Source organism: Oncorhynchus mykiss, chromosome 17 (genome assembly GCF_013265735.2).
Source record: "Oncorhynchus mykiss isolate Arlee chromosome 17, USDA_OmykA_1.1, whole genome shotgun sequence".
Taxonomy (NCBI): domain Eukaryota; kingdom Metazoa; phylum Chordata; class Actinopteri; order Salmoniformes; family Salmonidae; genus Oncorhynchus; species Oncorhynchus mykiss.
This window is the reverse complement of record NC_048581.1, coordinates 26,763,508-26,788,116: the sequence shown is the minus strand read 5'-3', so window position 1 is coordinate 26,788,116 and position 24,609 is coordinate 26,763,508. Positions and strand designations below refer to the sequence as shown.

General features: G+C 43.1%; 1 protein-coding gene across 8 annotated transcripts in view; it reads right to left on the bottom strand.

The window, feature by feature from the left end:
* The window catches only part of LOC110493561 (hemicentin-1), a 41,570-nt gene that overhangs the window by 11,894 nt on the left and 5,067 nt on the right, over positions 1 to 24,609 (bottom strand). Inside the window, exons 2-10 of one of the 8 annotated variants that reach the window (XR_005036892.1) lie at positions 20,116 to 20,198; positions 19,556 to 19,900; positions 18,581 to 18,901; positions 12,075 to 12,200; positions 11,496 to 11,633; positions 6,721 to 6,760; positions 4,899 to 6,640; positions 895 to 977; positions 330 to 659 (exon numbers count right to left, since the gene is read on the bottom strand). Coding sequence is in view for 2 of the 8 variants with exons in the window: in XM_036949491.1 (XP_036805386.1) it covers positions 10,391 to 10,437; positions 11,601 to 11,633; positions 12,075 to 12,200; positions 18,581 to 18,901; positions 19,556 to 19,900; positions 20,116 to 20,188 (945 nt within the window). In the remaining 6 variants the exon portion in view is untranslated. Of the gene's footprint in view, positions 1 to 329; positions 660 to 894; positions 978 to 4,808; positions 9,748 to 10,389; positions 10,438 to 11,495; positions 11,634 to 12,074; positions 12,201 to 18,580; positions 18,902 to 19,555; positions 19,901 to 20,115; positions 20,199 to 24,609 lie in introns of those variants that run through there. The other 7 variants (XR_005036893.1, XR_005036894.1, XR_005036890.1 and 4 more) reach the window with 7 other exon arrangements.

Sequence of the window (24,609 nt, the reverse complement as noted above, 5' to 3'; positions counted from 1 at the left end):
GAACTCCCCCTGAACACATTTCAGACTAAACATCCTTATCAACTTTTTATCATACATGTATGGGCAGGTGTGTGTGTGTGTGTGTGTGTGACAACAATGGAAGTTGAATATAACTTCATTTCAACATGTGGGCATCATAACACCCTGATGAAGGCTATGAGCTGAGACGCATTTAAAAAAAATAAGTGTTGTATTGTATTGTATTCTTCTATTGCCCTTAAAGAGTGGCTGAATATCTCACATGTTCCAGTTTTTTCCTTTCATTGACCGGTGTTGAAAGGTGCTTTTATAATCACATTTGGTTGAACTGTAGACAGTATAGGACTCACCTGTGACACTGAGGCTGACTGTAGCTGTAGCATCACCACTGTCTGTTCTCACCATGCATTCATACACACCCTTGTCGGCCATCTTGGTATTTGTCAACAACAAGGACACATTCATATTATTCTTGTTCCAGGATGGCTCAGCAAATTTAAATCCAAGGGTTGAGGCATTTGCATGTTTATGGTATTCCAACAAAGGTGCATCACCTCCCACCCTCTTCCAGGTCACCGTCAAGATGGTCACGTTCTGAACAGCATTGACAATACACTCCAGCAATGACTGCTGACCATAAACCCCATGGTATTCTTCTTCACACTCCAGTTTGACAAATGCTGTAAGTAAAATATCATTTCAGAGAAAAAGACCACATAAATACAGAAGATAATTACTGTTATAGTGGTCAGGTTTATCATAATGTCACCAATCTTATTGAACTTTTAGTAAAAAATAATATACAGTTCTTCCAAACCACAATGTTAATAATCTGCTGAAAACAATAAATAAATTGTTGTATTTATGTATATAACATTTTATAATCATTATTATGGAATTTATGGCACAACTTACTCTCAGAAGAAATTCCAGCTCTGATATAGGCTAAATGGATCGCAAAAAACAGAAAACTGGTAGCTGAAGTCATCTTTGGATTCCTGAGTAGGAAGAGAGAAATGTACAATGACAACACTTGTCACAGCAGTTTGAGATAAGTCTGTAGACTGCGTGAGGTAGGTCTATAGACTGCCTATCACTCACAGAGTGGCTCTGGACTGTCATTGGAAAATAAGGACATAAAACAGTTGCTAACAGAAACAAATCCTGATCGACTAAAGTAAAGGGCTGAATAGGTCTTAATTATACTGAACAAAAATATAAACGCAATATGTGACAATTTCAAACATTTGATTAATTTACAGTTCATATGATGAAATCAGTCAATTGAAATAAATTCATTAGGCCCTAATCTATGGATTTAACATGACTGGTAATACAGATGCATCTGTTGGTCACAGATACATTTAAAAAATAAAAGGGCCTCACAGTAATTCTGTGCGTTCAAATTGCCATCGTTAAAATGCAATTGTGTTCATTGTCCGTAGCTTATGCCTGCCCATACCATAACCCCACCGCCACTATTGGACGTACTGCCAAATTCCCTAAAAGGACGCTGGAGGTGGTTTATGTGGACATCTATAAGTACCTAGGTGTCTGGCTAGACTGTAAACTCTCCTTCCAGACTCATATCAAACATCTCCAATCTAAAATCAAATCTAGTCGGCTTTCTATTCTGCAACAAAGCCTCCTTCACTCACGCCGCCAAACTTACACTAGTAAAACTGACTATCCTACCATTCCTCGACTTCGGCGATGTCATCTACAAAATAGCTTCCAATACTCTACTCAGTAAACTGGATGCAGTTTATCACAGTGCCATCCGTTTTGTTACTAAAGTACCTTATACCACCCACCACTGCGACCTGTATGCTCAAGTCGGCTGGCCCTCGCTACATATTCGTCGCCAGACCCACTGGCTCCAGGTCATCTACAAGTCCATGCTAGGTAAAGCTCCGCCTTATCTCAGTTCACTGGTCACGATGGCAACACCCACCCGTAGCACGCGCTCCAGCAGGTGTATCTCACTGATCATCCCTAAAGCCAACACCTCATTTGGCCGCCTTTCCTTCCAGTTCTCTGCTGCCTGTGACTGGAACGAATTGCAAAAATCGTTGAAGTTGGAGACTTTCATCTCCCTCACCAACTTCAAACATCTGCTATCTGAGCAGCTAACCGATCGCTGCAGCTGTACATAGTCCATCGGTAAATAGCCCACCCAATTTACCTACCTCATCCCCATACTGTTTTTATTTATTTACTTTTCTGCTCTTTTGCACACCAGTATCTCTACCTGCACATGACCATCTGATCATTTATCACTCCAGTGTTAATCTGCAAATTTGTAATTATCTGCCTACCTCCTCAAGCCTTTTGCACACAATGTATATAGACTATTTTTTTCTTTCCACTGTGTTGACTTGTTTATTGTTTACTCCATGTGTAACTCTGTGTTGTTGTCTGTTCACACTGCTATGCTTTATCTTGGCCAGGTCGCAGTTGTAAATGAGAACTTGTTCTCAACTAGCCTACCTGGTTAAATAAAGGTGAAATAAAATAAAAATATGGTATAGAAATGAACAATAAATTCTCTAGCAACAGCTCTGGTGGACATTCCTGCAGGCAGCATGCCAATTGCACGCTCCCTCAAAACTTGAGACATCTGTGGCATTGTGTGGTATGACAAAACTGCACATTTTAGAGTTGCCTTTTAGTGGACCCATCACAAGGTGCACCTGTGTAATGATCATGCTGTTTAACCAGCTTCTTGATATGCCACACCTCTCAGGTGGATGTATTATCTTGGCAAAAGAGAAATACTCATTAACAGGGATGTAAACAAATTTGTGCACAACATTTGAGAAAATATTGTGGGCATGGAACATTTCTGGGATCTTTTATTTCAGCTCATGAGACATGGGATCAACACTTTACATGTTGCATTCATATTTTTGTTCAGTGTAAGTGCATAGTGAATGAGGGCCTAACATAGGCAACTGCCCCCTATTAAGCTATCTATTTGTCACCTCCCACCTGGATTGTCAACATACCTGTTTTAACTATTTATTTGGCAGGCAAACACAATAAAATGTGAACATTATGCAAATCGACAAAAGAGCATTTACATTTTAGTCATTTAGCAGACACACTTATCCAGAGCGACTTAGGTGTTCATCTTAAGATGCACTACATGTACAAAAGTATGTGGACACCCCTTCAAATGAGTGGATTCGGCTATTTCTGCCACACCCGTTGAAGACAGGTGTATAAAATTGAACACACACCCATGCAATCTCCATAGACAAACATTGGCTGTAGAATGACCTTACTGAAGAACCCAGTGACTTTCAACTTGGCACCGTCATAGAATGCCACCTTTCCAATAAGTCAGTTCATCAAATTTCTGCCCTGCTACAGCTGCACCGGTCAACTGTAAGTGCTGTTATTGTGAAGTGGAAACGTCTAGGAGCAACAACGGCTCAGCCGCGAAGTGGTAGGACACACAAAATCGTCTGTCCTTAGGTGCAACACTCACTACAGAGTTCCAAACTGCATCTGGAAGCAATGTCAGCACAATAACTGTTTGTCAGGAACTTAATGAAATGGGTTTCCATGGCCAAGCAGCCGCACACAAGCCTAAGATCACCATGCACAATGCCAAGCTGTGGCTGGAGTGGTGTAAAGCTCGCCGGCATTGGACTCTGGAGCAGTGGAAACGCGCTCTCTGGAGTGATAAATCATGCTTCACAATCTGGCAGTCTGACGGACGAATCTGGGTTTGGCGAATGCCAGGAGAACGCTACCTGAATGAATGCATAGTGCCAACTATAACGTTTGGTGGAGGAGGAATAATGTTCTGGGGCTGTTTTTCATGGTTCGGGCTAGGCCCCTTAGTTCCAGTGAAGGGAAATCTTAATGCTAAAGCACACAATGACATTCTAGACGATTCTGTGCTTCCAACTTTGTGGCCACAGTTTGCGGAAGGTCTTTTCTTGTTTCAGCATGACAATGCCCCCATACACAAAGCGAGGTCATTACAGAAATGGTTTGTTGAGATCGGTGTGGAAGAACTTGACTGGCCTGCACAGAGCCCTGACGTCAACCCCATTGAACACCTTTGGGATGAATTGGAATGTCGACTGCAAGCCATGCCTAATCGCCCAACATCAGTGCCCGACCTCACTAATGCTCTTGTGGCTAAATGGAAGCAAGTCCCCACAACAATGTTCCAACATTGCTGGAGAGCCTTCCCAGAAGAGTGGATGCTGTTATAGCAGCAAAGGGGGACCAACTCCATATTAATGCTCATGATTTTGGAATGAGATGTTTGACGAGCAGGCGTCCACATACTTTGGTAATGTAGTCTAGCTAGGTGGGTCAACCACATATCGCAGTCATAGTAAATACATTTTTCCTCAATAAAGTAGCTATCAGTAAAGTTAGAGCTAGTAAGGGAGGGAGAAGTCAAGTGTGAAAGGCTTTTTTTCACACTGAAGGAAACACATTCTGTTATTAAGGAAACAATGTGTGGGAGATGACAGTACTGTAAAATTAATTAAAGTGGCCACTAAAGCTGTTGGAGTTATTCTCACCCACAATATAGTTGTTGCTTCTGGAGTCAATGTAGCTGAAGAATAGGGATAAACAGCTGCAATGGGAGAACAAGGGATTTTTTCCTCCCTTGTGAGGACTACTGAAAGGACCTTTTACAGAAAGATGCATGAAATAGGTCTACAGATGCAAAACTGCAGGCAATGATCAAGGGATAGGATGTAGTACCACGCTAACTTGGTTGTGGTTTAAGACAACAAAAAAATCCATACTTGACATGTGGAGAAAACTCAAAAATGTTGGACACACAAAATGAAACATTTGCAGGACTCAGAACCCTCACTTTAATGAGTTAACATGATTTAACACAGAATCAACCTTGATTGGTGGGAAGAAACAGCTTGCCTTACCTGCTGCTGTGGTCAATTCATTGAATGAGAAGTAGAACAAGAGCAAACACCTCAGCAGTGGCATCATATCACCACATCTGGCTGTGTACTGCTGTCTGTCTCTGTCTGACATCTACTTATAAAGAACAGGAAATACGACACATCTGACATCACAGTCCCTCACAGTCAACCACACCTTCATGTATTACTGCAGTCTAATTTAGAATTCTTAATTGAAATAAATGCTATATATATGTTATTATAATTGCAATGGTTTATTGTGTTAGTCAAAAAATATGGTGAGTGCAGAGTAGATGGACTGAATTGTTATAGAACCACAACAACATATCCAACTGTAAATGAACTTCACTGCATTCACATTACAACAGGCATGTTAAAAAAACATATCAAAGTTACATCATGTTGTGTTCATGTTATTCACCTTCCAGATGTCGATTTTTCTCAATGTTAATACAACTCAGCTCATATCTCTTCTCACGCTTTGCATCAGAATTTGAATGAGAGGAGAGAATTCCCTCTAGTGGACATGTTGCTTCTGTTCAGTGTCACATGTCTAACTTCAGTTCAATCAATCCAGGGTTGTATTCACAAGGGACCAAATGAAAGCCGATTGGGAATTGTTTTGCTACGGTGTACTAATGAACTGTCGCTGGGCAAAAAAATACAGTCTTCAGGTACTGTAACTACTTATATAATAAATAATGATGAAGATTATTTTCTTTCTTTGTGCAGTAATTACATACATTTTCCTCACAATGGGTTTACAGCTTTTGGTTCCTTAAAACTTATGAAAACAGTTTACATCTTAGAACATGAAAGAATGCAGATTAGCCTCCCCATCAATTACGCTTTTCATTTGTTTAAAGATTGTAGTATTTAAAAACAACAATTGAAAATATTTACAAAACCTTCCGTGTAACATCTTTCTCACTGCCCTGTGTTTAATGAACAGTATCAAGGTGCGCCATTTGAACAGGAATTTCACAGTGTGAAATATACCCAGAAACATCACACAAAATGATATTCTGCATTTTACATGGTTTATCTGGACAAAGTAAAAAAACTTTCATCTCAATGATATCATTAATAATAAACAAAGTCACATATAAAAACATACAAAATAGGGCAAGGTACATATGGGGTAAGGTACATATGGGGTAAGGTACATATGGGGTAAGATACATATGGGGTAAGATACATATGGGGTAAGATACATATGGGGTAAGATACATATGGGGCAAGGTACATATGGGGTAAGGTACATATGGGGCAAGGTACATATGGGGCAAGGTACATATGGGGTAAGATACATATGGGGTAAGATACATATGGGGTAAGATACATATGGGGCAAGGTACATATGGGGTAAGGTACATATGGGGTAAGATACATATGGGGTAAGATACATATGGGGTAAGATACATATGGGGTAAGGTACATATGGGGCAAGGTACATATGGGGCAAGGTACATATGGGGCAAGGTACATATGGGGCAAGGTACATATGGGGCAAGGTACATATGGGGTAAGATACATATGGGGTAAGATACATATGGGGTAAGATACATATGGGGCAAGGTACATATGGGGTAAGGTACATATGGGGTAAGATACATATGGGGTAAGATACATATGGGGTAAGATACATATGGGGTAAGATACATATGGGGTAAGATACATATGGGGTAAGATACATATGGGATAAGATACATATGGGGTAAGGTACATATGGGGTAAGGTACATATGGGGTAAGATACATACGGGGCAAGGTACATACGGGGCAAGGTACATATGGAGTAAGGTACATATGGGGTAAGGTACATATGGGGTAAGGTACATAGGCCTCAAGCAGACATGTATTGTATTGCTTTTACAGTGACTTCTGTGAACTGTCTAGGAAAGATGGGAAACCATAAACTCAAAGTGACAAATTAAAATGACATATACTGAATATTGAAGGACATACTCATTAATGGGAAGGTGGACTGCCTTCGAGCTCCTGTCAAAATGGACATAAAACCTACTATTACAATTTAGCTTAAAACAAATTCAATCAAAAATATCATCATTAAACCAAAAGCGATGCTGATGAACAATAAATAGCCTACAAGTGAGGTTAATGCTTAATCCATTAACAGATTAACAATAAATAGCCTACAAGTGAGGTTAATGCTTAATCCATTAACAGATTAACAATAAATAGCCTACAAGTGAGGTTAATGCTTAATCCATTAACAGATTAACAATAAATAGCCTACAAGTGAGGTTAATGCTTAATCCATTAACAGATTAACAATAAATAGCCTACAAGTGCAGTTGATGCTTAATCCATTAACAGATTAACAATAAATAGCCTACAAGTGCAGTTGATGTATTAATAGATTATAGTTTTATTACAATATTATATTGTCTTTTTTTTGTACCTATTATCAAATCACTTGACAATCACTTCATATACAGACAGGAGTCCTCTCTCATCTTGGCCTCTTACACTACGAAATAACATTTCTTAATTTTGTTAGAATTGGCAAATTGTCATAACTTTACACACAAACATCTCAAGCCACCATAGTAGAGCTGAGCAAAAATGCAGGCTGGCATAGAGATAGGTTAATCATATCTGTATCTACAGTGCCAGCTGCCAAGTTTGCACTTAAGCAAGAAGGAACAGATACTGTAGAAGGGTTGGAAGGAATTGTGGGAGGTGTAGTCTTGCTGTGGACGGCATTCACCTCAAGTTACCTCAATATAACAACAGATTTCTCAGTCGATATGTAACGCCATCACCAGCAACACGATAGCAGTAAAATGTGAACTGAAACGATCACTATATAAATATAAGACAATTGCTGCCCCTTGCATAACACAAAATGTTTTGAAATGTTTTTCCAAAATGATCATAATCAACCACCAGGTGAAGATGTTTACGTCACCTTGAAACTTAATTAATAATTGACTCTAGTCCATCGGTTTTCATGTTTACTGTTGCATTCCATTAAACTGACTTCATGGAGGCGGGCCTGGGCAAGACATAGATATGGATCTAAATTTTCCAGCAGCAGAAAGAGGAAGGAGAAATCAAAAGAAACTGCTGCGGTAGCACTGTTGAAGCAACAGGCTGGCTGTTGGTAACAAGGTTGGTTTAATGTTACAATAAGTTCCAGATATTACACAAAGTCAAGTCAAAGGATGACTTCAAAATGGCACCCTATTCCTTCTAGTCAAAAGTAATGTGCTATTTAGCATAACATTTCTTCTCATACACATTGTAGCAGAATGAAAGCCCAGGGAGGACAGTGGCAGGCACAGCAGTATCTATTGAAACCTGATGATCAACAAATCTTTGGTCAAATGAAACGTGTCGTATTGCACTGTACAGTCTTGTGAAACCTCAGAGGCGAAATTAGTTTCACTTCATCTTTTTTGAAAAAGTGCTGTGTACACTCATGAACAATGTTCCCTCTAAGCTGCGCATGTGCAGCTCCCCGGGACTGATACGCAGAAGAAATATCAGCCCTGTGCGAGTCTGAACTTTACTCAACTTTCTAGAGTTTTGCCTGTTAGTTAACACTATCAGTGTTTCCCTTTACTGTGGGAATTGTGATCGAATGAACGCAATATCAGCCACTTTCAATACAACATACCGAAACAAAACAAACAGTGCAATACTTGCTATGCAAAACTAAATATATAAAATATTTTGTTGTAGGCAGAACGCATCAGAGTAGGATTCTATTGCATTGACAGGCAGACTTGTACTCTACACAGACCAGTGTGCCAATAACCAATCAGAGCTGCAGTAGGCCTATATACAAATAGACCATTGTCATATATAGATCTGTGCCATTCACTTTGAACTGGACTGCTTTTACAGCATGAGCGGTTGTGAGTAGATCAAAGCAAGAACTATATGTAGCGACTTGTGCACATTTGTACATTTGTTCACTAGTTAGTGAGTTATTAGCCCAGTTATTGATAATTTGTAGTCAGAAATGTGGGAGGGGGGGGGGGGGGGTGATTGCTTCCTACAAGAACACAAAACTTGTGCATTTCAGCCTTGAATACGCTAAGTAGCCAATAGGCAGAGGGTAGCATAATTTGTGTCATTCTCTGTCATAATGGTATGGGAATAATGATGCAAGTGGTTTCTTGCATCAAACAACACAACAACATTTTCAATCACCTCCTTGTGGATAAACAGGTTCATGTCAAGTCCTACATGTTTTTTTCAAAAGTCTCATGGAATGTAGACTTACATTGAACACCGCACATTGGCTGCTACTGTTGGCTGAATGATAGAACAGCTATTTCCATGTTATAATGTTATGGGATGCATTTTCTCCATTGTTTATTATGGTAGGCCACTCTGGTAGGCCTACATTATGATCAAATAGCCACAGTACCCTACTTGACCACTGTTAAAACTAACTTAAAGCAGGAACAGCCTGTAAACCTGCACCGGAAGTTGCAAAGAATTTTCACAGTATTCAAATTTGCTCTTAGCAGACCTGAGTTTTAACAATCATGCTGGTAGAATCTACAGTTTACCTACACCATGGCAACTCTGTATATAACAATTTATGTTAGGCTTTTAAACATAGGCTGTTAAAGAGTTATATCATTTGTAATCAACCACAGTGCTTAAAGGCTGGCATCCTCAGTAGATTATGAAGAAACAAATGCCTCAAATCAGAATGACCTGAGTGCCAAAGTGACTGTCACCGAACACTTAACAGGAAACAGTCCATCAAAGAACAGTGAAGGTGACAAGCTCCTTATTGATGGTCAAGGAAACAGCCCCTTCCAGAGACTGCCAGTTAACTAATCAGCTCCTGTCGCTGTTTAGACCTGGCAACAGGGAGACAGAGGGAGAGAGAGCAAAAGAGAGAAGGCGAGAGAGAGAGAAGGAGAATATGTTACAAAATAAAATAATAGAAAGTAAAAACAGGAGACACTTCACTAATCATTACAAGGAGCACGAGCAGCATGTAAACTACAAGATAACTAGAAGATAGAAGATAATCAATATAAAAAATTTAAAAAAACATGTCCCCTATGAAGCTATGATGCTGAATAGCAAGAGAGCTATTATAAATACAGTAGATGTTGATACAATATGTTTTAGATAGATACAGTGGGGCAAAAAAGTATTTAGTCAGCCACCAATTGTGCAAGTTCCCCCACTTAAAAAGATGAGAGAGGCCTGTAATTTTCATCATAGGTACACTTCATCTATGACAGACAAAATGAGAAAAAAAAAATCCAGAAAATCACATTGTAGGATTTTTTATGAATTTATTTCCAAATTATGGTGGAAAATAAGTATTTTTGAAGTGTACCTATGATGGAAATTACAGGCCTCTCTCATCTTTTTAAGTGGGAGAACTTGCACAATTGGTGGCTGACTAAATATTTTTTTGCCCCACTGTATATTCATGAGATTTACAATATAAATATATTCATTGTAGATTGAACACGTGGATACAGTACCTCATGCCTCAACATATTGATCATGCCTGGTATCTGGTTGGTGGCCACCTAAAAAAGAAAAATACTAAGTGAGAAGCTAATCTGTGACATATTGTGGAGGAATGTCATCTAACGTTTAAATCTCCAGAGGAGCATTGTCTTCTCCAAAGTTCAGTAGAATTAAGAGTTGGGCAGAAAGAGAAAAGTTAGTCAAGACAGCAAGTCTTTCCTCTCATTGCAGATAGGCCCATATTTCACCCAGCATTACATAATAGTATGACCCAAATAAATAATCTTCCTTCACTACAGCCATGCAGCTTAACTACCTTAATTAGAAAAGGGGTAAGTCAATTCTTAAGATTTCCCCATGAGAACAATGGTAAAGCAGAGCCATCATCATCGCCAACTGGTTTGGTAAACAATTAGTCATCCGGCCTCCATTTTCTACTCCACTTGTGACGGAAGAAACACTACCCTTTGACCTACATTCAATCACCCTAATAGTCATGTTTAATAGGAAAGCTAAGTCAGATACTGTGTGTACAGCATATCAGATATTACACAGGGACAGATACAGGGACAAGAAATCTAACAAACAGGCAATAATGTCTAACACACAGGCCCATGTTTGCCCCTGGAGGCCCCAACACCTGCCCTGGACTGATAGGACAGATACGGTATGTACAGCAAATCAGACAATGTAAAGAAGGTATCTCCCTCTGAAGCAACAGTGAAGAGGAACTGATAGAGGATGTGGTTAGTGAGGAGATTTGGAAGGGTGAGAACAGACAGACATGTGTCCCGGGTGAGTGGCCACAGTTTCACAGTTTTACTGTCCAAGGCTGAGTGGCTAGTTTCACAAACCAAAATCATGTGAATGCTAGCCTGGTCAAATATCTGTTTGTACTACTCTTGCCAACTCCATAGCTCATTGTCAAGACAAAGATGTTAGGCATGACAATGAGTGACAAGGGGTTGGCATGATAGCCCAAACAGACTGGCACTCAGGATATGTGAATGCATTATGGAATGTTGTTTTTGCCTTGGAAAATGTAATCATTTTCACTTGTTGAGTTAAAATTTTGATCAAATATTCAAAATATGATGTTGGTCATTATAAAGTATATGTATTGCTTTTACAGTGACTTCTGTGAACTGTCTAGGAAAGATGGGAAACCATAAACTCAAAGTGACAAATTAAAATGACATATACTGAATATTGAAGGACATACTCATTAATGGGAAGGTGGACTGCCTTCGAGCTCCTGTCAAAATGGACATAAAACCTACTATTACAATTTAGCTTAAAACAAATTCAATCAAAAATATCATCATTTAACCAAAAGCGATGCTGATGAACAATAAATAGCCTACAAGTGAGGTTAATGCTTAATCCATTAACAGATTATAGTTTTATTACAATATTATACACTGAGTATACAAAACATCAAGGACACCTGCTCTTTCCATGAAATAGACTGACCAGGTGAATCCAGGTGAAAGCTATGATCCCTTATTAATTGATTGGCTGAGTTACCAGACAACATTACAGGTTGTGTAATCCCCCATGCAAGGCCAAAATGGATGACTGCCAGAGCATGCAGGCTTGGCAGAGACAGGGCCACTGTACAGGTTAATCTAGCACCAGCTAGCATGACAAACAGGTACATGATCAGGTACATGAGTATGACAATTAATGCACTTACGTTGGGCAGAACGCCTCTTAAAGAACAGCAGTGCAGCAAGGAGTCCAATGATCAGAGAGCCTATGACTGCAACCGGGGTTAGCCATTTGGTGGTGGAGACAATATCCAAGTGGTCACTTTTAATACCTGGACAGACAAAATGGACAGAAATTAGGAGTTACAAAATAAATAGGCAATTCATAAGAAGTCAAGAGAAAAAGCGTCACGACTTCCACGGAAGTCGGCCCTTCTCCTTGTTCGGGTGGTGTTCGGCGGTCGACGTTACCGGCTTTCTAGTCACTACCGATCCATTTTTCTGTTTTGTTTTGTTTTGTCTGATTACATACACACCTGTTTTACATTCCCTCCTTCTGTTCTGTCCGTGATTGTTTATGTCGTTAGTGGTTGTGTTCGTGTTAGAGTTTTGTTGTATTTTCCATTTTGGAATTTTGCTTTATTCTTTGAGTAAATTCAGTTGGATTACTCCATACCTGTGTCCTGCGCCTTACTCCGCTTTCACTCTGCACCCAATCGCTGACAGAATCACGGACCATTCAAATGGAGTCAGCAGGTACAGCCAGCCCTTCTCTTCCAGTAGAGGAGCGAGTTCAGCAGCACGCAACCATGTTAAACCGGCTAGGGACAGCCATGGATCGCGTGTTGTAAACTATGTACAGATGGGAGAGGAGGCTTTCCTGTCAACGCTACTACACCTCCACCCGAGCCTCAACCTACACCGATGTTCACCCCTTAGTCGTCAAGTCCCAGTGGAATTCGGCTCTTGCTCACAGGAGCGTATGACGGATCAGTTGCCGGGTGCCAGGGTATCCTACCCCCGCTGGAGCTCTACCTGGCAGCTGTTCAGCCGGCTCCTTCCGGACGTGAGAGAGTGGGCGCTCTCATCTCCTGCCTGACTGGAAAAGCCCTGTAGTGGGCCAACGCCATCTGAGGAAGGGAAGGTCCGACTCTGGATGACTACAGGACTTCTCCCGCCGCTTCCATCTGGGGAAGGGAAGGTCCGACTCTGGATGACTACAGGACTTCTCCCGCCGCTTCCATCTGGGGAAGGGAAGGTCCGACTCTGGATGACTACAGGACTTCTCCCGCCGCTTCCATCTGGGGAAGGGAAGGTCCGACTCTGGATGACTACAGGACTTCTCCCGCCGCTTCCATCTGGGGAAGGGAAGGTCCGACTCTGGATGACTACAGGACTTCTCCCGCCGCTTCCATCTGGGGAAGGGAAGGTCCGACTCTGGATGACTACAGGACTTCTCCCGCCGCTTCCGGGCAGTTTTTGATCATCCACCTGAAGGGAGAGCGGCGGGAGAGAGATTGTTCCATCTGAGACAGGAGATGAGGAGCGCTCAAGAGTTCGCACTGAACTTCAGAACTCTGGCAGCTGGTGCGGGATGGAATGACCGGGCCCTGATCGACCACTACAGGTGTAGTTTACGTGAGGACGTTCGTAGGGAGCTAGCCTGCAGGGACACTACTCTCAACCTGGACCAGCTGGTGGACTTGTCTATCCGGCTGGATAACCTGTTGGCCTCCCGTGGACGTCTGGATCGGGGTCCGCCCGTAACATTACCAAGCACATTGGATCCCATACCTATGGAGTTAGGAGGGGCTGCTATGAGGGGGACCGGAGGGGGGACCATTCCCTGTACCAGTTGTGGCCGCAGAGGGCACACTGCTGGTCGGTACTGGGGTGGTTCTCCAGGAGGTCGAGGTAGCAGGCGGAGCACTGGTGGGTCATCCCAGGTGAGTAGGCACACAACTCACCCAGAGTCCCCTGTTGCACACGTGGTTACCTATAGAATTTCCTGAGTTCTCCCCACATTCCCAGCATAAGGCGCTAGTAGATTCAGGCGCAGCTGGGAACTTTATTGGCCGCTCCTTAGCACATAGATTAGGGATTCCTATTGTTCCTGTTGATGTTCCCTTCCCTGTACATGCCTTAGATAGTCGTCCTTTGGGGCCGGGGCTAATTGGGGAGGTCAAAGCGCCCATTGCTATGAGAACGCAGGGGGATCACGAGGAGAGAATTAGTATCTTCCTGATCGACTCTCCTGCGTTTCCTGTTGTATTGGGTCTTCCTTGGTTGGCCTCTCATTATCCTATTAATTCGTGGCAACAGAGGGCTCTCAAGGAATGGTCCTGTCAGTGTTCAGGTAGGTGTGTTGGTGTTTCCTTAGGTGCCACTACGGTGGAAAGTCCAAACCAGGTTTCCACCATGCACATTCCCCCCGAATATGCCGATTTGGCACTCGCCTTCTATAAAAAGAAGGCGACTCAATTACCACCCCATCGACAGGGGGATTGTGCGATAGATCTCTTGGTAGATGCTGCACTTCCCAGGAGTCATGTGTATCCTCTGTCACAGGAGGAGACGGTGGCTATGGAGACATATGTCACCGAATCTCTGGGACAGGGATACATTCAACCTTCCATCTCACCTGTCTCCTCAAGTTTCTTTTTTGTGAAGAAAAAGGATGGAGGTTTGCGCCCGTGTATTGATTATCGAGGTTTAAATAAGATAAAGGTAAAATACAGTGTTTACACGGGGCGCGTTTCTTCACAAAATTGGCCCGCAGGAGCGCTTACAACCTGGTGCGTATCCGGGCAGGAGATGAGTGGAAGACAGCATTTAGCACCACTTCTGGGCATTATGAGTACCTCGTCATGCCGTACGGGTTAATGAATGCTCCATCAGTCTTCCAATCCTTTGTAGATTAGATTTTCAGGGACCTGCACGGGCAGGGTCTAGTGGTGTATATAGATGACATTCTAATATACTCCGCTACACACGCCGAGCATGTGTCCCTGGTACGCAGGGTGCTTGGTAGACTGTTGGAACATGACCTGTACGTCAAGGCTGAGAAATGTCTGTTCTTCCAACAGTCCATCTCCTTCCTAGGGTACCGCTTTTCAGCGTCAGGGTAAGAGATGGCGAATGACCGCATTTCAGCCCTGTGTAATTGGCCAACTCCAACCACGGTAAAGGAGGTGCAGCGGTTTTTAGGGTTTGCCAACTACTACCGGAGATTTATCCGGGGTTTTGGTCAGGTAGTGGCTCCCATTACCTCACTGCTGAAGGGGGGACCGGTGCGACTGCAGTGGACAGCAGGGGCGGACAGGGCTTTTGGTCACCTGAAGGCTCTGTTTACCTCGGCTCCAGTGCTGGCTCATCCTGATCCCTCCTTAGCGTTCATAGTTGTGGTGGACGCGTCCGAGGCAGGGATAGGGGCTGTGCTGTCTCAGCGCTCGGGTACGCCACTAAAGCTCCGCCCCTGTGCATTATTTTTGAAGAAGCTCAGCCCGGCGGAGCGAAACTATGATGTGGGGGACCTGGAGTTGTTAGCTGTTGTCATGGCTCTGAAAGCGTGGAGACATTGGCTTGAGGGGGCTAGACACCCTTTTCTCATTTGGACTGACCACCACAATCTTAAGTACATTCGAGCAGCGAGGAGACCGAACCCTCGTCAGGCAAGGTGGGCCATGTTTTTTACCCGTTTTGTTTTCACCCTTTCCTACAAACCAGGTTCCCAGAACGTTAAGGCAGACGCACTGTCCCGGCTGTATGATACAGAGGAGCGGTCCACGGATCCCACTCCCATAATTCCAGCTTCTCGCCTGGTGGCACCGGTGGTATGGGAGGTGGACACGGACATCGAGCGGGCGTCACGTGCAGAGCCCACTCCCCCAAGTGTCCAGCTGGGCGTCTGTACATTTCCGTTTGATGTCCGCGATCGTTTGATCTGTTGGGCTCACACGTCACCCTCCTCTGGTCATCCTGGCATCGGTCGGACGGTGCGCTGCCTTGCTGGGAAGTACTGGTGGCCCACTTTAGCTAAGGACGTGAGGGTGTATGTGTCCTCCTGTTCGGCATGCGCACAGTGCAAGGCACCTAGACACCTGCCCAGAGGGAAATTACAACCCCTTCCCGTTCCACAACGATCATGGTCACACCTATCCGTGGATTTCGTGATGGATCTTCCCCTGTCGCAGGGTAACACCACGATTCTGGTCGTTGTGGATCCTGCCGCCTTCTTCCTTTGCCCGGTCTCCCTACCGCTCTACAGACTGCGGAGGCCCTTTTCACCCACGTATTCCGGCACTACAGGGTGCCTGAGGATATAGTTTCTGATCGGGGTCCCCAATTCACGTCTAGAGTATGGAGGTCGTTTATGGAACGCCTGGGGGTCTCAGTCAGCCTTACCTCAGGTTTTCACCCCGAGAGTAACGGGCAGGTGGAAAGAGTCAACCAGGATGTGGGTAGGTTTCTGCGGTCCTATTGCCAGGACCGGCCGAGGGAGTGGGCGATTTACATCCCCTGGGCGGAGATGGCCCAAAACTCCCTCCGCCAATCCTCTACCAACCTATCACCATTTCAATGTGTGCTGGGTTATCAGCCGGTCCTGGCACCATGGCATCAGAGCAAGATCGAGGCTCCTGCGGTGGATGAATGGTTTCGGCACTCAGAGGAGACATGGAACGCTGCCCATGTGCGGCTACAACGGACCGTCAGGAGGCAAAATGCGAGTGCTGACCGCTACCGCAGTGAGGCCCCGGTGTATGCACCGGGGGATCAGGTCTGGCTCTCGACCCGAAACCTGCCCTTTCACCTGCCCTGCCAGAAGCTGGGTCCGCGGTTTGTGGGTCCATTTAAAGTCCTGAGGAGACTGAACAAGGTTTGTTATAGGTTACAACTCCCCCTGATTATCACATTAACCCCACGTTCCATGTGTCTCTCCTCAGGCCGGTGGAGGCTGGTCCGCTCCAGCAGTCTGAGGTGCGGGAGGTTCCTCAGCCCCCTCTGGACATCGAGGGGTTCCCGGCATATACCGTACGAGCCACCATGGACTCAAGGCGTCGGGCGAGGGGCCTCAGTACCTGGTGGATGACATCCTAGATCCCTCATCACTACACGAGTTTCACTGTCTCCACCCGGATCGCCCTGCGTCCCGTCCTCCTGGTCGTCCCCGAGGCCGATGTCGGCGCGCTCCTGGAGCCGCGCGTCAAGGGGGGGGGGGGGGTATTGTCACGACTTTCGCCGAAGTCGGCTCTTCTCCTTGTTCGGGTGGTGTTCAGCGGTCAACGTCACCGGCTTTCTAGTCACTACCAATCCATTTTTCTGTTTCGTTTTGTTTTGTCTGATTACATACACACCTGTTTTACATTCCCTCATTACATTCCCTATTTAACCATCTGACACACATTTCTGTTCTGTCCGTGATTGTTTATGTCGTTAGTGGTTGTGTTCGTGTTAGAGTTTTGTTGTATGTTCCATTTTGGAATTTTGCTTTATTATTTGAGTAAATACAGTTGGATTACTCCATACCTGTGTCCTGCGCCTGACTCCGCTTTCACTCTGCACCCAATCGCTGACAAAAAGGTTAGTTGTGCTTGGGTCAATGTCAGTATCAGGGCATTTCACACACACAGACTTGAGCTCTGTTCAAATCTGCATGCATCTTAATAACCTTTTACTGCAGTGAGCTAAATCAAGGTCACACAGAGAGATTATTAGTCTTAAACAAATCTTGAAGACTGAAATATAACAAAACCCTTTTGACATAGAGACACCGGATTTGTTAAAAAAAAACACAAAAGAAAGGATAATAACATTCCACCCATGAGGCCAGAGAGGGCCCTTTTGGTCATTGACTGCAAGACTGGGCTACTTTACTTCCCATTGCTAAGAACAATTTGTTTTGGCATTAGATGCAAGAACAACAGCTGGATGACCGGAAAAGGAGTTACTCTTGGTTCGTTCAGCCATTCCTATGGTGAAAAAGAATGGGGAAAGAATATGGTTTTGAGATAAATGCCGAAAATAAGGTCAGAGGTTAACAAAGGTTTTGGAGATTTTATACATTTTGTTCTATGAGATACTATCAGTCAGTTAACACGACCTTTATGATTTATTAAGCCTTTTTGTGCTTTATTAAATTACATAAAGGCTTCAAAATTCACAAAAAGTTATGCTAACTGATGAAGATTCTCTCGTAGAACAAAACATATAAGATCTCCTAAGCCTATGCTTATCACAGACCTTATTTTTGGCGTTTATCCAAAAACTCTACAAAAACTCCATTCATTTCCCCATAGGTTTCGTCCAACAAACCATTGGGGGAGTTAGTGACTACAAAAAGATGCCATTACTATTGCTATCTATTTTTTCTTACCCAAATCAAGACAAGCATTTGTATTTTTTCCAGTTTCAAGGAAGATGTTCAGTCAGATTTGGGAGCATGTTACGGCCTGACCTACTCCACTCCTCAGTGACATGTTGTTCTCTCATTATAAGGCTGACTTTTATTGCGTTCAGAAATGTGATAAAGATGTCGTTAAAAGGCCTATGTTAATAAAGTAGACTAGATTAAGGCTGAATTGTTTTACAATTATCAGGGTCAGGATGAGGGAATTACGAGAGACTGGCAGGTTTTGGACTTGACCCTGCTTTTACAAAGGGTGACATCACCAACATATTAATACCCATAGGTAGCAGGCACGGCAGCACGTACCTAAGTCTCGCGACGCAAACTGGATTACAAATGACGCCATCCCCTCCTCTGCACCATTGACATTGAGCACTTTGCACGTGTAGTTTGTGTAACTGGATGTGGCCTTCAGCACTATGAATTTACTGGAGAGGCTGAACAGTCCATTGTCCATCTCTTTGGCCACCAGTTCAGCACTGCGCGTCCAATTGGTGCCGAACTCGTCAAACCACCAGATCAACCCTGTCTGGTGCCCGCCTGTAGAGTTGCAGAAAATGGTCACATCTGTGTTCTCTTTGATGTTGGTCTCAGGGATGGAGCTCATGGTTGGAGTCTTGTACTTAGCTGGAAGAGAGAGGGAGGGAAAAATATATTATACATGCGGTTGATATACGCTAGTAGTTAGTTAAACAACGTCAGTGGGTAAACATTGTCTAGACGGACTTTGCACCTTTTCAACGTCAATCCAATGGTTATAACTTGGAATGAGATTACCGTAGGAGTGATTTTAATAAACTGGAATTACCTGTCTTCTATCTCTATTACATGTTCTAATTTGGTCTGTGTACACTGTGATTGCATACCAATGGCAGAAAGAAAATGTGGAGGCTAGTTTTGGAAATTTCCACTTTTGCCATTTGAGCATTTGTCATTCTGAAACAAAAAGTTAACAAAGCTCCTGCTGTGCTGTCCCATCACACACTTACAAATAGATCTGAACTCCTCTAGTACATCCTTGCCTGTTTGTTTGTGTGTGTGTGTGTGTGACAACATTGAAAGTTGAATAGAACTTCCTTCCAAAGCATTTTCAGCGTATGGGCATCATAACCTATGAGCCGAGACACATTTAAAAAACATGTTGTCTATTCTTCTATTGCCCTCCAAGCTTGGCTGAATATCTCACATATTTAGTTTGCTCCTTTCATGAACCTGTGTTGACAAATGTGTATATTTTCCTAAAATCACACTTGGTTGAACTGTTGACAGTCTACGACTCACCTGTGACACTGAGGCTGATTGTAGCTGTGGCAATCCCAACATCTGTGGTCACCATGCATTCATACTCCCCCTTGTCGGCCATCTTGGTATTTGTCAACAACAAGGACACATTCATATTCTTCTTGTTCCAGGATGGCTCAGCAAATGTAAACCCAGGGGTTAGCTCCCTTTTCTCTTTATGGTATTCCAACAAATTAGCATCAGCTTTAGCAGCAGCTCCCATTCTCTTCCAGGTCACCGTTATGATGGTCACATCCACAACCACAGGTTTGACAATGCACCCTAGAATTAACTGCTGACCATAAACCCCATGGTATTCTGTTTTACACTCCAGTTTGACAAATGCTGTTAGTAAAATAACAGAGAAAAAAATGTACATTAATACAAGAGAGAATTCATGTTATAGTAGTCAGTTTTATCATGTGGCCAATCTTATTGAACTTTTGGTTAAAAAAAACTAAAAAAACAATATACAGTTCTCCCAAACCACAGAAAAAGGTAACCAGCTGAAAGCTATTTTTGTATATAACCATTATTATGGCATTCATGGCACTACTTACACTCAGAGGAATTTCCAGTGCTGATACAGGCTAAATGGATCGCAAAAAACAGCAAGGAGGTAGCTGAAGTCATCTCTGGATTCCTGAGTAGGAAGAGAGAAATGTACAATGACAAAACTTGTCACAACAGTATGGGGTAAGTCTATAGACCGCATGAGGTAGCTTTATACACTGTCTGTCACACAACATGACTACGGACTGCAAAAAAAGCAATAGGAAGCAGCTCCCTCGCTGAGGCTAGTCAGAGTCTTCACAAGGACCCAGTCTACCACCGCTGAGGCTAGTCAGAGTCTTCACAAGGACCCAGTCTACCACCGCTGAGGCTAGTCAGAGTCTTCACAAGGACCCAGTCTACCACCGCTGAGGCTAGTCAGAGTCTTCACAAGGACCCAGTCTACCACCGCTGAGGCTAGTCAGAGTCTTCACAAGGACCCAGTCTACCACCGCTGAGGCTAGTCAGAGTCTTCACAAGGATCCAGTCTACCACCGCTGAGGCTAGTCAGAGTCTTCACAAGGACCCAGTCTACCACCGCTGAGGCTAGTCAGAGTCTTCACAAGGACCCAGTCTACCACCGCTGAGGCTAGTCAGAGTCTTCACAAGGACCCAGTCTACCACCACCAGGGCAGAGCATCTACCAGTCATCCGAATGTACGTTTAAATTCAGCTTGTAATAGATACTTTTGTCAGATTAAGCCTCACTTTAAAATGTTGGTTGTTGATTCATGTGTTGTTGTTTTGATGGCTGTGGCATTTTTATTGTGATTACACACTAATGGTTCTTGTGTTCTTTTAATGTAATAGATGTATCAAGGGATGACACAGAGACCTCTGACTCTGAGCAGGACAGTGAGCCAGAGCTGCCAGGAGGTGTCATCGAGCCCCTCCCTACTGCATCAAACACCAGATATGTTGTTCCAAAAAAGGATCCAACGGTAGGCCACGCCTATACTTTAAACTACGCATTTTAGCTAGCAGCTGTTAGTATCTCATCTTGTGGCTCCCTTAATTATACATTTCCATAGAGACATGACACATTATTTCATGTGTATTTCAGACATTTCAAGTTCCAGAGAAGAGGGTCCTGTACAGCTGTGTTTGAAAACATTTCCCAGAACTCAGCATGGTACTAGGAAAAGGGCTTTCAACAGCTCCTGGTTTTATGACAATTCATGGATTGAATATTCTGTAAATCAAGATTTTATTTATTGTTTCGCCTGTAGGCAGTTTTTCTTTGCCCAATGCACCTGAATCTGGCTTCACATCACTGTCAGGTTTTTGTAACTGGAAAAAGGTGCTGTTTAAAGATTCTGGGTTTAAGCTCCATTCGAAGGCATATCAATGCTATGTATGCTTGGAATCAGTATAAAAGGGTTATTGACAGCAACTCATCAATGTTAGATGTCATAAATGAGGGCCGGAAAAAGAAAGTGGAGGAAAACTGTGCTTACATTAAAACAACTGCAGATGTGCTCCTATTAACTGCCACTCAAAACATAGCGGAGAGAGGTCATCGAGAGTCTGACTCTCACAACAAGGGTAATGTTTTGACAATCTTAGAAGAAATAGCAAAGCATGACCCTCTCATAGAGAAAAGGATGAATGCATGTGGCAATGCTAAGTACACAAGCCACCAAATCCAGAAGGAAGTTCTCGAGGGCTGAGCTGAGATGGTACAAAGTGAAGTAATGAGAGAAGTAAAAGAAATTGAAGTTTTTAGTGTAACTGCAGATGAAACCAAAGATTTGGAGAAAAAAAGAAAAAATTTCTTTAGTTGTGAGATCTATTACAACGGGGCCATCCACAAAAGCTTTTTACACTTTCAGTCAGCTGAAAGCTTAGATGCAGCAGGTCTCACAAAAATGATAATTGATTGCCTTGAAAAACATGGTCTGGACTACAGAAATGATCTTGTGGGGAAAGGCTATGATGGTGCATCCGTCATGAGCGGAAAGCATTCTGGTGTGTCTGCACGGATTAAAAACAGTGCAAGATTTGCATTTTGTGTGCACTGTAATGCACATTGTTTACATTTGGTTCTTGTAAATGCTGTAAAATCAGTGCCTGAGGCAGTTAGTTTTTGCTCTCCTGCAGAAGCTTTAGAACTTTGTATTCGGCTCGTACGTTCATCTCAAGTGGCTTGCAGTTCAGAAAGAGCTTCATCCACAGCAGCAGCCCAAGGAACTACAGATAATTACAGATGTAAGGTGGGCATGCAGATACATGACATGCCGTAATCTGAGGGACAGGCTTCCAGCAGTTCTGAGAGTGCTACAGGATATCACACTTGAAAATAGTGGTGATAGATCACTGGAGGCAAGGAGCCTTCTTTCTCAGATTGATTTACATGTCATAGGGCTTTTGGTTTCCTTTTGTAAAGTGCTTGGTGATGCCAAATGTCTTTCTGACATGCTCCAATCAAGCTCTCTTGACCCAGCAAGGGCTGTGGATCTAGTAGGTGCCCTTACAGACACATTACAGGACTACAGAAGTGAGGGTTATTTTGGAGAACTATGGAAAGAGGTTGAAGAGATGGCAGAGCACTGCAAAACAAGTGTACAAACAGTGTGTAAAAGACAGCCTAAAACAAGCTTACGATTTCACGACTCATTGATGATGAGCACCGTATGACCGAACAAAGTGATGGTGAGAGCTTCCAAAGAGCTATCTTTTATCAGGTGCTCGACAGTCTCACAGCTGAACTGCAGAGGCGTTTTTCAAAGAAGAATTGCAAGATAATGCAACGGGTCCAGTCTCTCAACCCAAAGAGTACAACATTCTTGAATGAGGAGCCTCTGTTTGCCTTTGAGTCAGATTTAGAGGACCTCAAACATGAGGTTCATCAAACCAAGCGGCTTCTTGACAGGAGAGAGAAAAGTGGAAGAGACAGACCGTCTACTCTCCTTGACTTTGTTGTGTTTCTAGAACCTTCTAGAACCTTCTATGAGTGTCGTGGAGGATCGTTACAAAATATAACACTTACAAGAACTTGTGAATTCAATATAGGCTTTTAGTACAAACATATCAGAAGCCTAGATGGTCCACGGAACACACACTTTTCCAGAGCACTGGCTCTGATTCATACACATACAACATATGAGTCCATCCCACATGGAAATGAAGTTACTTCACTCAGTCCATCTGCCACCATTATCTTTCAATCTGTGCTTCCTGCTTGTTCACGCCCAATAACGCCCATATCTGCTTTCAGTCAAGTTATAATGGTGACAGGACCTCCATGTCCCAAAAATAATACATGCCCATCTTAACCTATGGGCCCCAAACCTCTTGCACTTAGCCATCCCGGATCCGGGATCGTGAATACAGCCTCAAGCTCATTACCATAACGCAACGTTAACTATTCATGAAAATCGCAAATGAAATTAAATAAATATGCTAGCTCTCAAGCTTAGCCTTTTGTTAACAACACTGTCATCTCAGATTTTCAAAATATGCTTCTCAACCATAGGAAAACAAGCATGTGTGTAACAGTATTCATAGCTAGCGTAGCATTTAGCGTTAGCATTCAGCAGGCAACATTTTCACAAAAACCAGAAAAGCATTCAAATAAAATAATTTACCTTTGAAGAACTTCAGATGTTTTCAATGAGGAGACACTGTTAGATAGCAAATGTTCAGTTTTTCCTGAAAGATTATTTGTTTAGGAGAAATCGCTCCGTTTGGTGCGTCACGTTTGGCTACCAAAAAAACCCGAAAATTCTGTCATCAAAACGCCAAACTTTTTTCCAAATTAACTAATATCGACTGAAACATTACAAACATTGTTTAGAATCAATCCTCAAGGTGTTTTTCACATATCTCTTCGATGATATATCGTTCATGGAAGTGTGCTTTCTCTCCTGAATCCCAGGAGAAAATGCCTGCAGCTGAAGATTACGCACGAATTTAGACAAAGGACACCGGGCGGACCCCTGGAAAATGTAGTCTCTTATGGCCAATCTTCAGTGATATGCCTACAAATATGTCACAATGCTGCAGACACCTTGAAGAAACGACAGAAAGGGCAGGCTCATTCCTGGCGCATTCACAGCCATATAAGGAGACAATGGAAAACAGAGCCTCAAAAATTCTGCTCATTTCCTGTTTGAAGTTTCATCTTGGTTTCGCCTGTAGCATGAGTTCTGTGGCACTGACAGATAATATCTTTGCAGTTTTGGAAACGTCAGACTGTTTTCTTTCCAAAGCTGTCAATTATATGCATAGTCGAGCATCTTTTCGTGACAAAATATTGCGCTTAAAACGGGCAGGTTTTTTTTATCCAATAATGAAATAGCGCCCCCATAGATTCAACAGGTTAAGTTCAGCTTGGTGTGTTCTTTTGGTATGTCTGTCCTTATTAGGACTCGTAGACTATGTGTCTCTTCTCTTCATGTCCTAAAAATATATGCCCTATGTCTATAGTCCATCCGTTGGTCATTTGGTTGACCCCCTCTGACTGTGGCTGTGTGTCCCTCTGACCTCGGTATGTCCAGCTG